This window comes from Geotrypetes seraphini, chromosome 7 (genome assembly GCF_902459505.1).
Source record: "Geotrypetes seraphini chromosome 7, aGeoSer1.1, whole genome shotgun sequence".
Taxonomy (NCBI): Eukaryota; Metazoa; Chordata; class Amphibia; order Gymnophiona; family Dermophiidae; genus Geotrypetes; species Geotrypetes seraphini.
Genome location: NC_047090.1, coordinates 58,019,644 through 58,041,684, shown reverse-complemented (window position 1 = coordinate 58,041,684; position 22,041 = coordinate 58,019,644). Strand labels below are relative to the sequence as shown.

The 22,041-nt window shown below is 46.8% G+C and overlaps 1 protein-coding gene across 3 annotated transcripts in view; it reads left to right on the top strand.

The window, feature by feature from the left end:
* Window positions 1-22,041, top strand: part of SMC1B (structural maintenance of chromosomes 1B) — an 896,774-nt gene that overhangs the window by 79,419 nt on the left and 795,314 nt on the right. For all 3 annotated transcript variants that reach the window (XM_033952101.1, XM_033952100.1, XM_033952102.1), the window contains exon 3: window positions 2,857-2,969. In XM_033952101.1, the coding sequence (XP_033807992.1) occupies window positions 2,857-2,969 (113 nt within the window). The remainder of the gene's footprint in view (window positions 1-2,856; window positions 2,970-22,041) is intronic.

Sequence of the window (22,041 nt, the reverse complement as noted above, 5' to 3'; positions counted from 1 at the left end):
CAATAGCAGTTTTTAGCGCAGGGAGCTGCGCTGAATGCCCAGCGCTGCTCTTGACGCTCATAGGCTCCCTGCGCTAAAAACCACTATTGCGGTTTAGTAAAAGGTGACCATATTGTAAAATATAGACAGCAGATATAAATTCAGAACTGTGCATAGTAAGTGAAGGGAAGTTTTCATCTCTGGGAATTTACCCAGTTAACTATTAAGTTATTTGGGCAAATTCCTTTGAAAACTGTGGTAATACTGCCTCCACTTTGCTAAATTTAAAATAAAATCATTTTTCCTACCTTGTCTGGTGATTTCTGGTTGCACTTTCTTCTTCTGACTGTGCATCCAATCTTTCTTCCCTTCTATCAGCCTGTATGCTTTCTCTCCTCCACACCTCATTCCCTCCCCCAACTTTTTCTTCCTCTCTCCCTGACCTTTCTTTCTTTTTTTCTGTTTCTCTTCTTTCCTTCTGTTTCCCTGCCTGCCCCTTTTCTTTCTTTCTCCCTGCCGTTCCCCAAGCCACTGCCACTGTTGCTGCCATCGGGGAACAGGACTCACCAATGGATAACAGGCCCCAAAGCCGACGCCGACGCATGCTCTCCCTGACGTCAATTCTGCAATCGGAGAGGAAGTTCCGCCCAGCCAGGCAGCGATTGGCTGGCCCGAACTTCCTCTCCGACTGCAGAATTGACGTCGGGGAGAAGAAGACTTATCGGCTCGATAGATTAGATCGCCAAGACAAAGTGAGTCCTGCGTGATCGACTCACTTTGCCTTGGCGAGCTACTGGTGCCCCTGCCTCGGGCCCCCTGTCAGCTCCGGGCCCCTGAATGCAGGACTGGTAGTAATGTAATGTAATTTATTTCTTATATACCGCTATATCCGTTAGGTTCTAAGCGGTTTACAGAAAATATACATTAAGATTAGAAATAAGAAAGGTACTTGGAAAATTCCCTTACTGTCCCGAAGGCTCACAATCTAACTAAAGTACCTGGAGGGTAATAGTGAAGTGAAAAGTAGAGTTAGAGGAAAAATAAAAATAAAATAAATATTTTAAAAAGACAGCATTGGTCTAAATACTTTGGAAGGTAGAAGAGAGGAGAGAAAGGAATAGAAGCAGAATGCGGCCCTGCGGCACACCAGGCAACATCTCGCGGCACACTAGTGTGCCGCGGAACAGCGGTTGAAAAACACTGGACTAGAGGTCATAGCCTGAAACTGAGTGGCAGCAGGTTCAGGACAAATGTCGGGAAGTTTTGTTTCGCGCAACGCGTGGTGGGTGCTTGGAATGCACTCCAGGGGGAGGTTGTGGAGGAGACTACTGTAGTGGGATTCAAGCGCAAGTTGGATGCACACCTTCTTGCATATCATATTGAGGGATACGGTAAATCTGGGACTCCAAAAAGGAGTACTTAAATGGGCCGCCGCGTGTGCGGATCGCTGGACTAGATGGACCTCGGTTTGATCCGGCGAAGGCGTTTCTTATGTTCTTATGTTAGAAGGGAAAATGGGCTGGCTTATGTCCTGCATTAAGGATAGGAGATGGAAAGATGTAGCCCACAGAGGGCAGGAATGTATCTTGAAATGTTAGATCTAGCACACAAAGGGCAGGAACGTATCTTGAAATATTATATAATTATTTTTTTTCCTAAATGAAAGGAATGAATTCCAAAACTGTGTGCAGTAGCATTTCCAGTTCTGATCATCCAAGCTTGTTTGTGTTCAAGCCAGGCTGGAAGACTTGAAAATCGGGGCCAAAAGAATTGCCAGAATGGATTCTCTCTCCCACATGACTGGGCTAGAGATTCCGTTCTGTGAATTCAAATAACAGACATGAGGAAAAGCCATGTAATAATCAATTAGGTTTTATTAATAGTTCTCCTATGCCTGGGAAGAGCAAGCCATCACAATTTCAGTGCTCTTCAAAGGGAGAAAGCAAGGGCAAACAGATTTATACCCTGTGTGACATCATTTGTAGTAATTAACATGCTTTAGAATACAATGGCACAGTTGATCACATGACTTCCTTTCCAAGAATGCCTTATGTCAATGTAACATTTAAATCCTTAATTGTAATGTTAAGTTTTTAAACCCAGCAGGTGGCAGTGTTTCACTTTTTCTTTCTAAATCACTTTTGATCTCTGACCTTTTCAGACACCAATCATGTCAGTAAAAGGCTGGCTTCCTGCAGACACATCCTGACTTCTGTATGACCTCCCAATTAGCATTGGAACAGATTCTCTCTGTAAAAACCCCAAGTTTTCTGCTCCTCTGAGAACCTTATAAACAATGGTACATAAACTTGCTTGTCTTAAGAGTCACAAAATTAAACTTCTGAACTTTTTTAGCTCAGCTAAAGTGCAAATACAGCAATTTAGACAAGAAATGCCAATCTGTGAGCTTAATCTTTAATTACAAGGTCTCAGACTTTTTCATGAAACCTCATTTTAATTCCCTAAACATTAATATTATATATATATATATATATATATATATATATATATATACACTCAGTTTTGATTCATTCACAAAGTCTATTAGTTTTCATATGATCTGTGACACCTATCACACCTGTAAATTTCAGGAAATCTTCAACAGTTGAGTTTATTTATTTTTTTATCTCTGTCTTTAAATAAATGCTGACTTTATATTCAGCTGTGAGGCATGCCACGTTCAAATTGCAGTTAGTTTTCTTTAAATGTGCTGGAGTTGACAATTATAGTAAACAGAAGCTTTGTATTTTGTGTGGAACTGTGAGCTTATTCAACTCAGCTATAAAAGAACAAAACTATTGGTTCTATTGTATGTAAAGTTCCTTTCTTTATTCCATGTTGTTTGTTTATTTTTTTTTTTACAAATACTTTTATTAGGAGGATCCACTGAGTTCCGTTTTAATGACAAAACTGTTCGGCGATCGGCATACACAGCAGAGCTGGAAAAAATAGGAATAATTGTCAAAGCAAGGAACTGTTTGGTGTTTCAGGTAAACTTTAAGGTGTTCATTGTTTGAATGCAGCAGCAGTTATGACTGTTGAATGAATTTCTATTCATTAATAGCCCTTTATATCTTGTACTACTAAGCAGATGTTGAGAGTTTCAATTCATTCATAACTTCTCATGTTTATATATATTTTAACATATGTTAACATATTTTTTTTTTTTTTATTTATAAATTTGAAGTAATAAATTTTTTTTTTTTTTTATTTATAAATTTGAAGTACAGTAATATAAATGAATACACTTTATGAACTTTGATAAATGGAATAAGAAATAACAAAAAGTAAACTTAATAGCAAACATACAAATTATGTGACAATGTGGATGTTCAGTTCTGATAAGAATTAAAGTATGTGGAGGAGCATAATAAAAAAAAACGTCTAAGTCCCCTTTTGGCCTAGGCCCTAAACGCTGAAAGTAGAAGCAGGAAAAATGTCCATTCTTAAAAAATACGTCCAAAATGAGTTTTTTTTTTTTTTTTTTTTAACGGCCTACCTCTACATTCAGCAGTTTAAAGGGCCATACCACCACTACGTCCACACTTACAACAAATTATCAACCCCAAACCAGCCTAAGCCCCAAACACCCAAAACCAGACCTTTTAGGCGAAGGAGGGGCCGGTCCTTCGCCTAAAAGCTGTCTGTCAAAAACACCAGTTACAGATCCCCTCCCCCCATAACGGTTTCGGCAGGAGAGATAGCTCATCTCCCCTGCCGTGATTGCGATGACGATCGGCCCACCTCCGAATTGCTGTGACCCGCGGCTGGAGAGATACCCAATCTCTTCTGCCGCAGTTCGTGGCAGTTCGGGTAGAAGGGTGATCGCGTTCGCTGCAGGAGAGATGCCCAATCTCTCCTGCTGTGATCCGCCCCTCCCCCCACTGAACCGATACAGGCAGGAGGGAGCCCAACCCCTCCTGCCCCGGTGACCCCCATCCCCCCGATCCGATACAGGCAGGAGAGAGCCCACCAACCCTCTTGCCCCGGCGAGCCACCCCCACCCCTCCGATCCGATACAGGCAGGAGGGAGCCCAATCCCTCTTGCCCCGGCGATCCCCCACCCCTCTGATCCAATACAAACAGGAGGGATCCCAGGCCCTCCTGCCCACAACGCACCCTCCATGACCACGAACCCCTCCACCGCCCCCCCAAACTGTGACCCCGCGACACCCCCCTTACCTAAAATCAGTTAGCCGGATGGACGGGTCCCAAGCCTGTCCGCCCGGCAGGCCCGCCGAGTGGCAGGCCTTAGGCCCTGATTGGACTAGGAGCCTAAGGCCCTGCCCACAGGAAGGGCCTTAGGCGCCTGGGCCAACCGGAATTGGCCCAATTGCCTTAGGCCCACATGTGGGCGGGGCCTTAGGCACATGGGCAAAGTGCCAGCGTGCGATCTCCTTCATTGACCCACACCGCTGCTGTCTTCAGTGTCTGGGGCCTGACCATTGCCCGGAGTTGTGCATTTGCTGTGCTAGTCTTCAACCTCGAGCCCTCAAACGTCGCATTCTTCCATTTTCCTGCTTTCTTCTCAAAATCTACTTTTCCATGTCTTCCCTTCACATCTATCCATGTATATCATCTCCCTTTTTTTTAAATATATTTTTATTTTGACCTCCCTCTTTCTTCTCCCCCTACTCTCATCTATCCATAAGAAGCATTTCTTCTTATCCCTTCCCTGCCGCACCGATTGCTGTGCACCGTCTCCTCCCTCTATCTCCCCTTCCCCTCCATCCCTATGCACCATCTCATCCCTCTCCCATGGTCAGACACCTCTGTCTTCCCCCTTCCCCCCTCATATGGTCAGGCATCTTTCTCCTCTCCTTCCCATAGCCTGGAATCTCTCCTCTTCCATGGTCTGGCATCGCTCCTACCCTCCCTTTTCCCGAGGTCTTACATCTAAACATAGTACTGTGCTTGGGTTCCAACTGCCGAAATCTCTGTTAAGACTTACTCCAGCCCATCTACACCCTCCCAGCCATTGAAGCCCTCCCCTGCCCATCCTCCTCCAAACGGCCATGCACAGACACAGACCGTACAAGTCTGCCCAGTAACTGGCCTAGTTCAATCTTTAATATTATTTTCTGATTCTAAATCTTCTGTGTTCATCCCACGCTTCTTTGAACTCAGTCACAGTTTTACTCTCCACCACCTATCTTGGGAGCGCATTCCAGGTATCCACCACCCTCTCCGTAAAGTAGAATTTCCTAACATTGCCCCTGAATCTACCACCCCTCAACCTCAAATCTCTCCCCTTTTGCCACCTAGCATCTCTCTCCCCTCCTTCCCTTCCATTCTGTGGTCTGGCATATCTCTCTCCTTCCCATTCCAGTGGTCTGACATCTCTCCCTTCTTTGAGTCATCTATCATCCCTGCCAGTGTAACATTTTTCCCTCCCATCTCTCTACCACTATCATGTCCAACAATTCTCACTTTCTTCCTTTCCCCATATACATCATCTCTCTTTCCCTCTCATGCCACACACTGACGTTCAACAATTCTCCGTTCCTTTTCCCTCCCCTACTGGCAGCATTTCTTTCTCTCCCTTCCAACTACCCCACCTGTGCGACATCTCTATTTCCCTTCTTTCCTAACCTCCCCCCCAGCCCATGCATTTGTCCTTCCCAACCCTCGCCCAGTACTTGTAGTATCTCTCTTTCCCAACCTCCTGAGCATCTGTTCTCCCTGCCTTCCCAACTCCCTACTCCAAGCCCTCGTCTGTGGTGTGTATAACGTTATCCCAGGACAAGCAGGCAGCCTATTTTCATATGTGGGTGACATCATCCACGGAGCCCGGATGTGGACAGCCTCGAAGGCAGACTTGCTTGAAGAAACTCAGAAGTTTTGAGTCTGCCGCACCGCACACATGCGAGTGCCTTCCCGCCCAGCACAGGGCGCGTCTCCTCAGTTCTCAGTTTTAACAGGTTGCCTAGTCAGCACTTATACGTTTTGACTTAGACCAAGTCAAAACAGGTATAAGTGCCTAAAAGGGGCCGCAGCAGGCCCAGCAATGGCTCATCTCCCCTGCCACAATCCTCCCCCCGAAGTGCCGTGGTTTAGGGAAAGATAGCCAATCTCTCCTGACGAGACGCAACCTTTCACCCCCCCTGATCCGAACTGAACTGAGAAGTCCATCTTTGACGCTCTGCGCTGAACTTAGTTCGCTTCGTGCCTTCTCTCACCGTAGCTCGTGTTTTATTTTCTTATTACCGTGTTGCTGTGCTTTTCTTTTGGTCATTGTTAAAAAAAAAAAAAAAAAAGTTGAATTTTTTCATCGAGTGATGGCAGGGCCTGTCACGCGTCCTCAGCCTGCGGGCTTCAACTTTGCGGCGGCTATTTTTCCTTCTATGTCCCGGCTGGTCACGGGCTTCAAGAAGTGTAGCCAGTGCCAGCGTGCGATCTCCCTCACTGACCCACACCGCTGGTGCCTTCAGTGTCTGGGGCTTGACCATTGCCTGGAGTCGTGCGTTCCCTGTGCTACCCTTCAACCTCGAGCCCTCAAACGTTGTCGAGTTCAAGTGGAGAATATTTTCGGGATGGAAACTCCTACTAGGGGAGAGTGTGGCGCAGTGGTTAAAGCTACAGCCTCAGTACACTGAGGTTGTGGGTTCAAACCCACCCTGCTCCTTGTGACCCTGGGCAAGTCACTTAATCCCCCATTGCCAAAGGTATGTTAGATAGAGCCCGCCGAGACAGAGAGGGGAAAAAAACTGCTCGAGTACCTGAATAAATGCATGTAAACCGTTCTGAGCTCCCCTGGGAGAAAGGTATAGAAAATTGAATAAATAAAAAAAACAAAAAAAAAGAAATACTTCACCTTTGACCTCCGATTCGGTCAGGCCTGCTACGGGGTGTCCTCCTGGCTCCATGATTTCGACCTCGACTCTCATCGGACCATCCTTGTTTGGAACGTCCTCGACCTTGAGCAAATCTGCCAAGTCTTCTGAGCTTCCCTCAGGTCAGAAACCTTGGCAGACAGTTCCAAAGGTGGTCCTCAAGCTACTTAAGCATTATTCCTCCAAGTCAAAGCATTCTTCCTCTTCATCCTCGGAGCCTTTAGCCTCAGCAAGTGGTCCAGTTTCAGACTGCACAATTGCAGGCTACCATCCAGACCATTTTAGAGCGGGAATTTGTTCAGTTACTGACCAAATATAGTCCTGCCTCAACTCTGCTTCCTGCAATCCAGCCTGGGCACTCAGCAGTCTCACAAGAGGTCGAGTCCTTGCCTGTGCCTCGAGCTGAATCTACACACTCTATGCAAGGATTCCAATCTTTGCGCGTGTCTGGTCTGGAATCTTCACACTCTATGCAAGGAGTCAAGTCTTTGCGAGTGTCTTGTCTGGAATCCTTACACTCCATACAAGGAGCTGAGTCTTTGGGAGTGCTTCGAGATTCCTCGATCCAAACCACTGAGTCTATGGGACTTCGATCTACAGCTTCCAGCCCTATATTCTCGGATAAGGCATTGCCTGTTTCGAGGTATAGGGCGAAGTCTCCTTGACCTCGCACGAGACCTGCTTCCAGGCAGCACTCTCATCCCCGGTCGAGGCACCCTCGAGGCAGCTTTCCTTGTCCAGGTGTTCCAGCTCTTCGAGGCCTCCAACTCCTCGATCCAGGACACCAATAGCAGATCCTGAGGGCTCAGCTTCTCCCAGTGCCTTGTCCCAGTCTGCTTATTTGCTGGGATATCAATACTCGAGAGGCCTCACCTTCGTTTTCCACTCGAGGTGCCTCGAGGTCATCGAGTCCCTTTCGAGGCCATTCTCTTGCAGATCAGTTGTCCTTTTCCTCCTTCTTCCGTCAAATGGCTGAGGACCTGGATCTTAAATTGGACTCTGGTTCTAAGTACTCTAAGGAGTATTTAGGGGAAATGAGTTTGCCTCGGCCTCCTGTGGAGTCTCTCAAACTTCCTCTTAACAGGCTTCTTTCTCAAACTTTCAAATGAAATCTGGAGACTTCTTATGCCATCCCATTTGTTCCAGGCAAGTTGGAATCGAGGTATAGAACTGTACATTGCAAGGGCTTTGAGAACTCTCAACTATCTCATCAGTCCCTTCTTGTGGAATCTTCCTTAAAGAGGAGTCATCCTTCCAGGGTCTATGCTACCGTACCTCCTGGCAAATAGGGCAGGACTATGGACAAGTTTGGCCGTCGTCTTTATCAAAATTCGATGATGGCCTCCAGGGTTTTAAATTATAATTTTATCTTAACTACTTATTTCAAGTATTTTATTGATATACTCCCTGGTTTTTCTACAGATCTTGGCCAACACAGGCTTTTAGAGTTCCAGCAAGTCATTGCTACTTTAGCACAACTCAGATTACACCTTCTTCAGTCATCTTATGATGCCTTTGAACTTTTGAGGGCCACTACTTTCTCAGAAGCGATGCGCCGCCTTACCTGGCTTTGCACCATTGATATAGATCCCAACATTCAGGATCGTCTGGCCAATATTCCTTGTGAAGGCAATGACCTCTTTGATGAATCTATAGAGGCCCCACCAAGAAGTTGTCTGAGCATGAGAATCTTTTGCTTCCATAGTCAGACCAAAGCCTAAGCCAGCTCCTCGACCTCTTCCATCCTATCAGAGGCATTATCTTCCGAGGGCAGCTTCTTACACTCGAGCACCTCCCAAGAAACCGCAACAACAGCAGAAGCAACATAAACCTCAGTCTTCTGCTGCACCAAAGACTTCTCGGCCTTTTTGACTGTCTCAAGCAGAGCATAACCTCCATCGTTCTACCTCTGTCCTCTCCTCTTCCCATTGGAGGTTGTCTCCATCATTTTTACCATTACATCTGACCTCTGGGTGCAGTCAATAATCAGGGAAGGATATTCTCTTCACTCAAATTCCACCAGAGCTTCCTCCAAGAGAGTATCCTTCCAATCCTTCCCAGACCACCCTTCTTCTTCAGGAAGCTCAAGCTCTGCTTTGTCTCCGTGCCATCGAAGAAGTTCCCTTGGAACAGCAGAGCAGGGGTTTTTACTCGCGTTACTTTCTAGTTCTGAAGAAGACAGACAATCTGCAGCCTATACTGGATCTCAGGGCTCGCAACAAATTTTTGGTCATAGAAAAATTTCGCATGTTATCCCTGGCATCCCTTTATCCCCTTCTAGATCAGAACGATTGGTTGTGTTCTCTAGATCAGTGTTTTTGAACCTTTTTACACCTATGGACCGGCGGAAAAAAAAATTATTTTGTGGACCGGCAAACTACTAGGACTGAAATTAAAAAACCCCGTTTCCGCCCCGTCTCCTTAAGCTCAGTCCTCGCAAACCATCTGATCTCATCCGCACAAGCCTAAGTTATGATTTTATACTGAATGTATTTTATTAATGTATAAAAAGAAACAATATTATTCCAGGACAAGCAGGCAGCCTATTCTTACATATGGGTGACATCATCGATGGAGCCCGGATGCGGACGCCTCACAAGCAGACTTGCTTGAAGAAACCAGAAGTTTTGAGTGGACCGCACTGCGCATGCGCTAGTGCCTTCCCGCCCAGCGTAGGGTGTGTCTCCTCAGTTCTCAGTTTTCCGTGGAGCTGAGAAGTCCGTCTTTGACTCTCTGCATGAACTTCTTTACTTCGTGCCTTCTCTGACCCCCGGTTTGTACTTTTTTTCCTATTCTTATTTTATTTCTTTCGTTTTTAATTTAAAAAAAAAATTTTTTCCTCTTCCGTCCGGTTGCCGGGACAGGCCGTTTGGCTGCAGCCCGAGGGCTTCGATCTTGCGGCGGCTATTTTTCCTTCTATGTCCCGGCCTGTCCCAGGCTTTAAGAAGTGTAGCAAGTGCCAGCGTGCGATTTCTCTTACGGACCCACACCGTCGCTGCCTCAAGTGCCTTGGGCCGAAACATCACTCGAAGTCGTGCCTGCACTGTGCTACACTTCAACCTCGAGCCTTCAACCGTCATTGTATTTCGGTGGATAAGCTCTTCGGGATGGATTCTTCCTCGACTTCAAAGGCGACCTTGGCCTCGACCGAGGCTCCTCCTGCTTCGACTGCTTCCATCTTGAGCCTCATCAGACTTTCGCCATTTGCAGCGGCTCTCTCTTCGACGACATCTGCTGTATCTTCCTCTGTTTCTTCAGGTCAGATAGCTCAGCAGCCACTTCCACCGGTAGTTATTAAAGTGCCTAAGACTTCCAAGTCGAAGCACAATCACTACCTCGGTGGAACCTCCAGCCAGAGCAGGTGGTCTGGTTTCAGACGCGGTTCCATCCTTGCCGGCTTCCTTCCAGACCATGTTGGAGAAGCAATTCATTCAGTTCCTTACCAACATGGGACCGAAGCTTCTTCCTCTTATCCAGCCTGGGCATTCAGCAGACTCCCGCGAGGTTGAGCCGCTTCCTTTGCCTCAGTCTGAGCTTCCACACTCTTTGCAGGGAGCAGAGTCTCTGTGAGTGTCTGGTCTGGCATCTAAGCACGTAAAGCAAGGAGCAGAATCTTTGTAAGTATCTCGACAGGAATCCTCACACTCTATACAAGGAGCAGAGTCTTTGGGAGTGCATCGAGGTTTCTCCACCAAGCCTCCGGAGCTCGATCTACAGCCTCCAGTCCTATCCATTCTTTGATAGCATCGGCTACTTCTTTCTCCGAGGTGAAGTCTCCTCGATCTTCGAGATCCGCTTCCAGGCACAGTTCTCATCGACAATCGAGGCCAGGCAAGGTTCTTCTTCCAAAGAACGACCTTCTTCAACTAAGCCTCTGTATCTTCCTTCTTCAACACCGACTCCTCGATCGAGGTCTCCAATGCCGAACCTCGAGGATGCAGCGGTTTCGATTGCCTCGTCCAAGTCTCCCTATTCTTTTGATGCCTTTTTTCATGCCGAAGCCTCATCTTCGACCCAGGCTGCTTCGATGACCTTGAGTCCTTCTCAAGGCAAAGCATTAGCGGATCAGCTATCTTTCTCATCTTTTCTTCGTCAAATGGCTGTGGACTTGGATCTTCAATTAGATACTGGCTCAAAATACTCTAAGGAGTATCTCGAAGTCATGCATCTTTCTCAACCTTCAGCAGAGTCTCTTAAGCTCCCTCTTCATAAGCTTTTGAATCAGACTTTTGGTCGATGCCTAGAGACACCTTATACCATACCAGCTGTTCCAGGAAAATTGGACTCTAGGTATAAAACTGTGCATCGCAAAGGGTTTGACAACTCACAGTTATCTTATCAATTCCTGCTTGTTGAGTCCTCCTTAAAAAGGTCCCATCCTTCCAAGGTTTATGCCACTGTTCCTCCTGGAAGGGAAGGGAAAACTATGGACAAATTCGGACGTCGCATCTATCAAAATGCCATAATGTCCTCTAAAGTCCCAAATTATAATTTTCATTTTATTACTTATTTTGAGTTCCTCATTTCTCTATTACCAAAATTCTTGACTTATTTGGATACTCAAAAGCACTTTGAATTTCAAGAAGTTCTTGCTTCTTTATCTCAACTCCGATTACATCTCCTCCAGTCATCTTATGATGCCTTCGAGTTGTCTGCCCGAGTGGTGGCTTGCTCTGTAGCTATGCGTCGTCTTGCCTAGCTTTGTATCATTGACATGGACCCTAATCTTCAAGATCGCTTAGCTAATATTCCTTGTGAAGGCATTGACCTCTTTGATGAATCTATCGAGGCAGCCACCAAGAAATTGACCATGAAAAATCCTTTGCTTCTATTGTCAGACCTAAGCCAAAGTCAGCTCCTGCCAACCCTACACACCCTGCTCCTATCTACCAACGGCGGTTTACTCTGAGGACGGCTCCTTACATTCGTCCTCCTCTTAAAAAACAGTAGCCTATGAAGCAACAAAAACCTCAATCTTCTGCTGCACCTAAGGCTACTCAGCCTTTTTGACTGTTTATAACAGAGCATAACCTCCACCGTTCTGACTCTGCCTTCTTTTCCCCCTATAGGAGGTCGTCTCCATCTTTTTTTTACCATCGATGGACGAACATTACATCCGGCCTCTGGGTACTTACCATCATCAGGGAAGGATACTCTCTTCATTTCACTCAGGTTCCTCCAGAGCTTCCTCCAAGAGAGTATCCTTCCCAGACTGCCCTTCTTTTTCAGGAAGCTCAAGCTCTGCTTCATCTTCATGCCATCGAACCAGTTCCTCTGGAACAGCAGAACAGGGGGTTTCTAAGCGTACCATCTCCAACTGGATGGCTGCTTGTATTTCATTCTGCTATGCCCAGGCTGGATTACCCCTACACAGTAGAGTCACAGCCCATAAAGTTAGAGTAATGGCAGCTTCAGTAGCTTTCCTCAGAATTACTCCTATTGAGGAAATTTGCAAGGCTGCTACTTGGTCCTCGGTTCATACCTGCACTTCTCACTATTGTCTGGATACTTTCTCCAGACGGGATGGACAGTTTGGCCAAACAGTATTACAAAATTTATTCTCCTAAATTGCCAACACTCCCTCCTTCCCATTCTGGTTAGCTTGGAGGTCACCCATATGTGAGAATAGGCTGCCTGCTTGTCCTGGAATAAAGCACAGTTACTTACCATAACAGGTGTTATCCAGGGACAGCAGGCAGCTATTCTCACAACCCAACCACCTTCCCTGGTTGGCTTCTCTGCTAGCTTTCTGAACTGAAGAGATGCGCCCTAGGCTGGGCGGGAAGGCACTCACGCATGCGCGGTGCTGTCGACTCGAACCTTCTGGTTTCTTCAAGCAAGTCTGCTTGTGAGGCGTCCGCATCCGGGCTCCGTCGATGTCACCCATATGTGAGAATAGCTGCCTGTTTCCCTGGATAACACCTGTTACGGTAAGTAATTGTGCTTTCTGTACAATTGTCATTTTATAAATACAAATAATACAGAGCAAGGATCAACAAAACCCCTGCCTCCCCTCCCCTTCACATATAGCCCCTCTACTATCAAGAAAACTAAATAAGCCAAATTACAGAATGCTACACAGAAATATCATGCTAACAGAATACCGCAGTCACACATAGCAGGAATAGGGTTAGGGGAGTGCAACCAGGGCAACTGTTCCCCTGGTCAGAGAGAACCCTAAGCCACTGCCTGGACTTTGTAGCCCCCAGTTATGTCTAACACCAGCTCTAGCAGGATATATATTTAAAATCTGATATATTCTAATTACAATTAGAAATAAAATTATTTGTTTCTACCTTTTGTTATCTCTGGTTTCTACTTTCATCTTCTTTTCACTCTTCCTTCCAGCGTCTGTCCTCTCTGTCTCTTCAATCCAGCATCTGCCCCTTCCATCTACTGTCTGACCTCTCTCTCTTTCATATAGTATTTGTCTTCTTTCTATGCCCCTCTCCCCTTTCCATCCAGCCTATGCCCCTCTCTCCTTTTTACATGATTCATTCCAGCTTCACAGCTCTCTTCATTTTTATCTCTCCTACACCATATCTAGTATCTTTGTCCCTCTCAATTTCTCTGCTGACCCCCCTTCCCATTTCATTCCTGTCTCTCCCCTTCCCCTCCTCTAATCTCCCTGCCAGCTGTTTCCTTCCTTTTTTCTTCTCCCTTCCCTCCTCTCCCTGTTCAGCAGTAACTCTCTTCCCTTCCCTTTCCCTCCTCCCCTCTCAGCAGCATCTCTCCTCCCCAGGTCCAGTAGCAGCTGTCCTTTTTTTTTCCCTTGCCCAGCAGCTTCCCAGACTCCTTTCCCTCCTCCCCTCTCAGCAGCATCTCTCCTTCTCTCTCTCCAGGTCCAATAGCAACTGTCCCTTTTTTTCCCTTGCCAAGCAGCTTCCCAGACTCCTTTCCCTCCTCCCTTCTCAGCAGCATCTCTCCTTCTCCCTCCCTCTCCAGGTCCAGTAGCAGCTGTCCCTTTTTTTTTTTTTTTACCATGCCCAGCAGCTTCCCAGCCTCTTAACAGTGGCTTTCTTCCCTCCCAACAACTTTTCTTACTTGCCAGCGCAGCGATTCAGGAAGGCAGCCTCGGGTCCTTTGTTGGGTCGCACTGCCTCTGAGGAAAGCAGAAGTTGCATTATCAGAGGCGGCCGCGACTCAACTAAAGCCCCAAGGCTGCCTTCCTGAATCGTTGCGCTGGTAAGTAAGGAGTAAGGGGAGAAAGCACACTGTCGGAGGCTCCCCATGATCTCTCCGGCCCTGCACAGACTACAGCTCGTCAATCTCGCCAGTCCTGCGCGGACCGGCAGGAATTTTCTGCGGACCGGCATTGGTCTCCGGACCGGCGGTTGAAGAACAGTGCTCTAGATCTCAAGGAGGCATACACTTGCATCCGGCCTCCCGTCAGTACCTCAGATTTCGGGTGGGGAATCTCCATTTTCAGTACAGAATGCTGCTCTTCGGCCTGGCATCATTTCCAAGATTGTTCACCAAGTGCCTAGTGGTGGTTGCAGCAGCTCTGTGGAGCCATGTTCTTCAGGTGTTCCCCTACATGGACAACTGGCTCATCAAAGATTCAACATCTCAGGGGGTTATTGTAGCGACCCAACAGACTACATGGTTCCTAGAAAACTTGGGATTCGAAATCAACTTTCCCAAATCCCTCCTTCAGCCCTCTCAAAACCTACAGTTCATCGGAGCTGTTCTGGACACTGTCCAGCTCAGAGCATTCTTTCCTCAGCAGTATCTGGATGCTGTCCTTCAGTTTTGCTGCAAAGCGTCTTCCCTTTCTTCACATGATGGTACTACTCGGTCACATGGCCTCGACCGTTCACGCAACTCCTTTTGCCAGACTTCACCTCAGAATTCCTCAGTGGACACTGGCATCTCAGTGGGTGCAGGCTTGCGACCCACTCTCTCACTGCATTCACTCAACATTGCAGTCACTCCTTTGTTGAGACAGTCTCTCCACAGGTGGATGCTCTCTTCCAATCTCTCCAGAGGTTTACTGTTTCAGACACCACCTCATCAGCAGGTCCTCACGACAGATTCCTCGACCTACGCTTGGGGGGCTCATCTCGACAGTCTCCGTACTCAAGGCCACTGGTCTAGCACAGATCATCAGTGTCACATCAATCTGTTGGAACTCAGAGTGATCTTCAATGCTTTCAAAGCTTTTCAGCATCTTCTTCACGACCAGGTAGTCCTTATTTGGACAGACAATCAAGTCGTCATGTACTACATCAACAAGCAGGGAGGAACAGGATCTCTTCCTCTTTGTCAGGAAGCTCAAAGGGTGTGGGACTGGGCGATCCATCACAACACCTTCCAGAAAGCAGTCTATATTCAAGGAGAGAAAACTGTCTGGCGGATAAATTGAGTCGTCTTCTGCAATCTCACGAATGGACACTCAATTCCTCGCCTCTTCATCACATTTTTTTTCAGTGGAGAACTCCTCAAATATATCTCTTTGCGTCTCCCCACAACCACAAACTGCCTCCAGGATATATTACAGCACCTTTCGTTGTAAACTGCCTCGAAACATCATGGCTTATATTCGATAACTCTTTATTATAACCACTTCGCTGATTGTCCAGCACATCTTGTTGTAAACTGCCTCGAACTATCATGGCTTTGGTGGTATGTAAGAATAAAATTATTATTATTATATTCTCATCATCGCCTTGAGGCAGATACTTTCTTTCTGGAATGGATGAATCTGTTCCTGTATGCGTTCCCTCCATTCCCTCGCTCAAGAACGATCATGCCACTATGATTCTAATAGCTCCTTGGTGGCCCAGGCAACCCTGGTTCTCCCTTCTACTTCAGCTCAGCAGCAGGGAGCCATACCTTCTACCAGTTTTTCCATCTCTGCTTACACAGAGTCAAGGATCTCTTCTTCATCCCAACCTGCAGTCTCTACACCTGACAGCTTGGTACCTCTCAACATAACTCCTCTTCAGTTTTCTCAACCTGTTCGGGAGATTTTAGAGGCTTCCAGAAAGCCTGCCACTAGACAATGCTGCCACCAAAAATGGACTAGATTTTGTACGTGGTGCATCTCTCATAACAAGGAGCCTCGAGATACCTCCTTGTCTTCCGTCTTGGATTATCTTCGGCACTTATCTACCTCTGGCCTGAAGTCTACTCCATTTGAGTCCATCTTAGTGCAATTGCTGCTTTCCATCAGCCTATCGAACACTTTTCTGCTCATCCTGTGGTTTCCAGATTTATGAAAGGACTTTTCAATGTCAAACCTCCTCGCAAACCACCTCCAGTTGTTTGGGATCTCAATGCTGTTTTTGCTCAATTGATGAATCTTCCTTTTGAACCAATGGATACGGCTCATCTGAAATATCTCACTTGGAAAGTGGTGTTTTTCATTGCCCTCACATCTGCTCGAAGAGTCAGTGAGCTGCAAGCTTTAGTTGCTGATCCACCTTTCACAGTTTTCCATCATGACAAGGTGGTTCTTCGTACTCATCCTAAATTCTTACCTAAAGCGGTTTCTGAATTTCATCTCATCCAATCCATTGTACTTCCAGTATTTTTTTCCAAGGCCTCATTCTCATCCTGGAGAATCAGCTCTTCATACCCTGGACTGTAAGCGTGCTTTGGCCTTCTACTTAGAATGCACCAAATCATACAGATCTGCTCCTCAACTTTTTGTCTCCTTCAATCCAAACAAGTTGGGACATCCGATTTCTAAGCGAACCATCTCCAACAGGGTGGCTGCTTGTATTTTTTTCTGCTATGCTCAGGCTGGACTGCATCTACAGAGTTGAGTCACAGCCCACAAAGTCAGATCCATGGCGGCTTCAGTGGCTTTCCTCAGATCACTCCTATTGAGGAAATTTGCAAAGTTGCCACCTGGTCCTCGGTTCATATTTTCACTTCTCATTATTGTCTGGATTTTTTCTCCAGATGGGATGGCAATTTTGGCCTGGCAGTATTACAAAATTTATTCTCCTGAATTGCCAACACTCCCACCATTCCATTCTAGTTGGCTTAGAGGTCACCCAAGTGAGAATAGGCTGCCTGCTTGTCCTGGGATAAATCACAGTTACCTACTATAACAGGTATTATCCAGGGACAGCAGGCAGCTATTCTCACAACCCACCTACCTCCCCGGGTTGGCTTCTCTGCGCCCTGTGCTGGGCGGGAAGGCACTCACGCATGCGTGGTGTGGCAGACTCAAAACTTCTGAGTTTCTTCAAGTAAGTCTGCCCGCATCTGGGCTCCGTGGATGACGTCACCCACATGTGAAAATAGCTGCTTGCTGTCCCTTGATAACACCTGTTATGGTAAGTAACCATGCTTTTCCTTCCTTCCCCCTAGCGGGACCCTGCCGCACGGCTTTCGAATCTTGACTCTCCAACTCTCCCACATCTCTACCTCCTCCCCGGTGTTTGTTTTTTTAAGTCTTCGGGTAGCGTTGACAAAATCATCATCTTGCTGTCAACCTGCTCCAGAAGTCTTTTTTCAGCAGCAGTCCTCCTATGCAGAAACGAAATCATTTCTGAAAGAAGACTTCCGGGGCAGGCTGACAGTAAGACGCTGATCTTGTCAATGCTGCCAGAAGATTAAAAAAAACAAACACCAAGGAGGAGGTAGGTGTGTGGGAGAGTTTGGGAGTCAGGAGTTGAAAGCCGAAGAAAGAGGTCGTGCAGATGGGTCACGCTAGGGGGAAAGGAATTAAACGGATGGATAAAGGAGACCCATAGACATCATATATCTAGATTTCCAAAAAGCCTTTGACAAGGTGCCCCATGAACGCCTACTCCGGAAACTGAAGAACCATGGGGTAGAAGGAGACGTACATAGATGGATCAGAAACAGGTTGGTGGGTAGGAAACAGAGGGTAGGAGTGAAGGGCCACTACTTGGACTGGAGGAGGGTCACAAGTGGGGTCCCGCAGGGCTCGGTGCTTGGGCCGCTGCTATTTAATATATTCATAAATGATCTAGAAACAGGGATTAAGTGTGAGATAATAAAATTTCCAGACGACACCAAACTATTTAGTGGAGCTCAGACTAAAGAGGACTGCGAAGAATTGCAAAGGGACTTGAACAAACTAGGGGAATGGGCGACGAGATGGCAGATGAAGTTCAACGTTGAGAAATGTAAAGTATTACATGTGGGAAACAGAAACCCGAGGTACAACTATATGATGGGAGGGATGTTATTAAATGAGAGTACCCAAGAAAGTGACTTGGGGGTAATGGTGGACATGACAATGAAGCCGACGGCACAGTGCGCAGTGGCCGCTAAGAAGGTAAACAGAATGCTAGGCATAATCAAGAAGGGTATTACAACCAGAACGAAAGAAGTTATCCTGCCATTGTATCGGGTGATAGTGCGTCCTGTCACCCGCACTCTCAGGGCAATGTGTCCAGGACTGCGGGAACAAGATTTGTATCCTTGTGAGCCGCGGAAAGCTCCACAAGGAATGAAAAAGACACCAGGTTTAGAGCAAGGATTTTGCCAAAAGTCAGGTAAGTTTTCTTGAAAATCAGGAATGGACTTTATTCTGCTGCATAGCAGTAAACAAGAAGAAAAAAACAAACTTTTCATCAGGATTCCAAACAAATAATGCAGTCTTCAAAAACTCAATTTCAATATTATATGCTTTAAAGTTCAAACTCACAGCTAAAGTAAGAAGGACTCTGTATTCATGAGCCTCAGCTTTAAAGTTCTTACCAAAAAACAAAACTAACAAAACAAACAGTCTCTTCCTTTTGATAGAAACTGGTCCAAAGATCAGTGACACAGCACTGCGCTTCTTCAGCAAATGGAAATGCTGGCCAGGTGGTGTGCTCCACGTGCTGTAATTTCGCTACACAATTGAGCCCTCTATCCCACCTCAAAACGTGGGGCTAAATCCCCCACCACACTGGCTGGAAAAAGAAAACAAAAAGAATTATTTTCTCCAGCACAGGAAGGAGCTCAGCAAACCACTAACATAGTAACATAGTAGATGACGGCAGATAAAGACCCGAATGGTCCATCCAGTCTGCCCAACCTGATTCAATTTAAATTATTATTATTTTTTTTTTCTTCTTAGCTATTTCTGGGCGAGAATCCAAAGCTTTACCCGGTACTGTGCTTGGGTTCCAACTGCCAAAATCTCTGTTAAGACTTACTCCAGCCCATCTACACCCTCCCAGCCATTGAAGTCCTCCCCTGCCCATCCTCCTCCAAACGGCCATGCACAGACACAGACCGTACAAGTCTGCCCAGTAACTGGCCTAGTTCAATCTTTAATATTATTTTCTGATTCTAAATCTTCTGTGTTCATCCCATGCTTCTTTGAACTCAGTCACAGTTTTACTCTCCACCACCTCTCTCGGGAGCGCATTCCAGGCATCCACCACCCTCTCCGTAAAGTAGAATTTCCTAACATTGCCCCTGAATCTACCACCCCTCAACCTCAAATTATGTCCTCTGGTTTTACCATTTTCCTTTCTCTGGAAAAGATTTTGTTCTACGTTAATACCCTTTAAGTATTTGAAGTATCTCCCCTGTCTCTCCTTTCCTCTAGGGCAGGGGTCTGCAACCTTTAAGACATAAAGAGCCACTTGGACCCGTTTTCGAAAAGAAAAAAAAACTTGGAGCCGCAAAACCATTATAAAACAAATCTAACACTGCATATATTGTTTCTTATCTTAATGCTATATACAGGATCACTAAATTGAAAATAAAATCATTTTTCCTACCTTTGCTATTTGGTGATTTCATGAGTCTCTGGTTGCACTTTCTTCTTCTGACTGTGCATCCAATCTTTCTTCCTTTCTTTCAGCCTCCTGTATGTTTCCTCTCCTCCAGACCTCATTCTCTCCCCCAACTTTTTCTTTCTGTCTCCCTGTTCCCCCTTCTTTCTGTCTCCGTGCCGTCCCCCAAGCCACTCGGTTTGCTGCCACCGCAATCGGGGAACAGCTCCCAAGCCACCGCCGTCCCAAGCTTTCCCTGCAGAAGTGTTGCGCTGACCAGCATTCCGCTCCCTGACGTCAATTCTGACGTAGGAGAGGAAGTTCCGGGCCAACAAGGCATTTCTCCTCATTCCATCCAGCCTGAGCCCCATCTCTCCTTGATCCAGCATTTCCCTTCTGTGTCTGTCAGAATTACCATTCCACCTATTTTCCAGCATCACCCTTCTTTGTGTCCATCTCACCTATATCCCTATCTCACCACTTTTTCAGAATCTTCATTTGTCTCTGTCCTTATCTTTACGACTATGTCTCTATTTCACCTCCTCTTCATGTCCCCTCTGTATCTCTATCCTTATTCAGTAGGTCCTGCTTACTCTTTCTCTTCTTTGTGTCACTATCTCCATTTTCAGCTTTCCCCCCTTTTCCTTTGTTACTGCACCCTGTAGCTAGAATCTTTCCACCCTCCCTCCACTCCGGCCCAGCCCAGTATGAAATATTTCCTTTTGTTTCCCTCCCCTCTCTCTTTCTCTCTCTCTTCTCCTCCCTCACCCACGAGTCCTGCATCTGGCCCTCTCCCTTCTACCTGCACCTGGCAACCTACCTGCCTGCATCTGGCCCTCTCCCTTCTACCTGCACCTGCACCTGCTCCGCGGCTCTCTTCAGCAACTTGTCAGCAGCAGTGATCAAGACAAGCTGCCGACATCGAGGCCTTCCCTCTACGAGTCCCGCCTTTGTAGAAAAAGGAAGTTGAAACAAGCGGGACTCGCAGAGGGTAGGCCCCGACGTCAGAAGCTTGTGTCGATCGCTGCTGCTGAGTTGCCGAAGAGAGCCGCGGAGCAGGGGATGTGGCCGGAAGCAGGTAGAAGGGAGAGGGAGATAGGAAGGCTGTAGAAGCTCCGGAGCATGACACCGACCCCGGCCAGGATGATTTCTTTTTCAGGCACCTTACAAGTCCAGCGTCGCGGCGGGAAATAGCCATGCTGAGCAGTGAGCTCAGCACTACACAGATGAAAGCCTTGCTTGCTGATTGGTCCGGCGGCACAGCCGCCGGACCAATCAGCAAGCAAGGCTTTCATCTGTGTACGTGCTGAGCTCACTGCTCAGCATGGCTATTTCCCGCCGCGACGCCGGACTTGTAACCTGCATGCCTGCGTGACACACTACCGGAGCCGCAGCAAAGGTGGAAAAGAGCCGCATGCGGCTCTGGAGCCGCAGGTTGCCAACCCCCGCTCTAGGGTATACATATTCAGGGCTTCCAGTCTCTCCTCATACGTCTTCTGGCGCAAGCCTCCTATCATTTTCGTCGCCCTCCTCTGGACCGCCTCAAGTCTTCTTACGTCTTTCGCCAGATACGGTCTCCAAAACTGAACACAAAACTCCAAGTGGGGCCTCACCAATGACCTTTTCAGGGGCATCAACACCTTCTTCCTTCTACTGACTACGCCTCTCTTTATACAGCCCAGAATCCTTCTGGCAGCAGCCACTGCCTTGTCACACTGTTTTTTCGCCTTTAGATCTTCGGACACTATCACCCCAAGGTCCCTCTCCCCGTCCGTGCATATCAGCTTCTCTCCTCCCAGCATATACGGTTCCTTCCTATTATTAATCCCCAAATGCATTACTCTGCATTTCTTTGCATTGAATTTTAGTTGCCAGGCATTAGACCATTCCTCTAACTTTTGCAGTTCCTTTTTCATATTTTCCACTCCCTCTTCGGTGTCTACTCTGTTACAAATCTTGGTATCATCTGCAAAAAGGCACACTTTTCCTTCTAACCCTTCAGCAATGTCACTTACATACATATTGAACAGGATTGGCCCCAGCACCGAACCCTGAGGGACTCCACTAGTCACCTTTCCTTCCTTCGAGCGACTTCCATTAACCACCACCCTCTGGCGTCTGTCCGACAGCCAGTTTCTGACCCAGTTCACCACTTTGGGTCCTAACTTCAGCCCTTCAAGTTTGTTCAACAGCCTCTTATGAGGAACTGTATCAAAGGCTTTGCTGAAATCCAAGTAAATTACATCTAGCATATATCCTCGATCCAGCTCTCTGGTCACCCAATCAAAAAATTCAATCAGGTTCGTTTGGCACGATTTACCTTTTCTAAAGCCATGTTGCCTCGGATCCTGTAACCCATTAGATTCAAGGAAATACACTATCCTTTCTTTCAGCAACACTTCCGGAACTTGGAGGCGGGGAGGATGGCAGTTTGAGTGCAGAGCTCCTCTCCCTGGACAATCTGCCTGCTTTTAAATATCAGCAGCAGTGGGAGATCAATTGCTTTTACACCTAAGCAGCAACGGGACCAACCC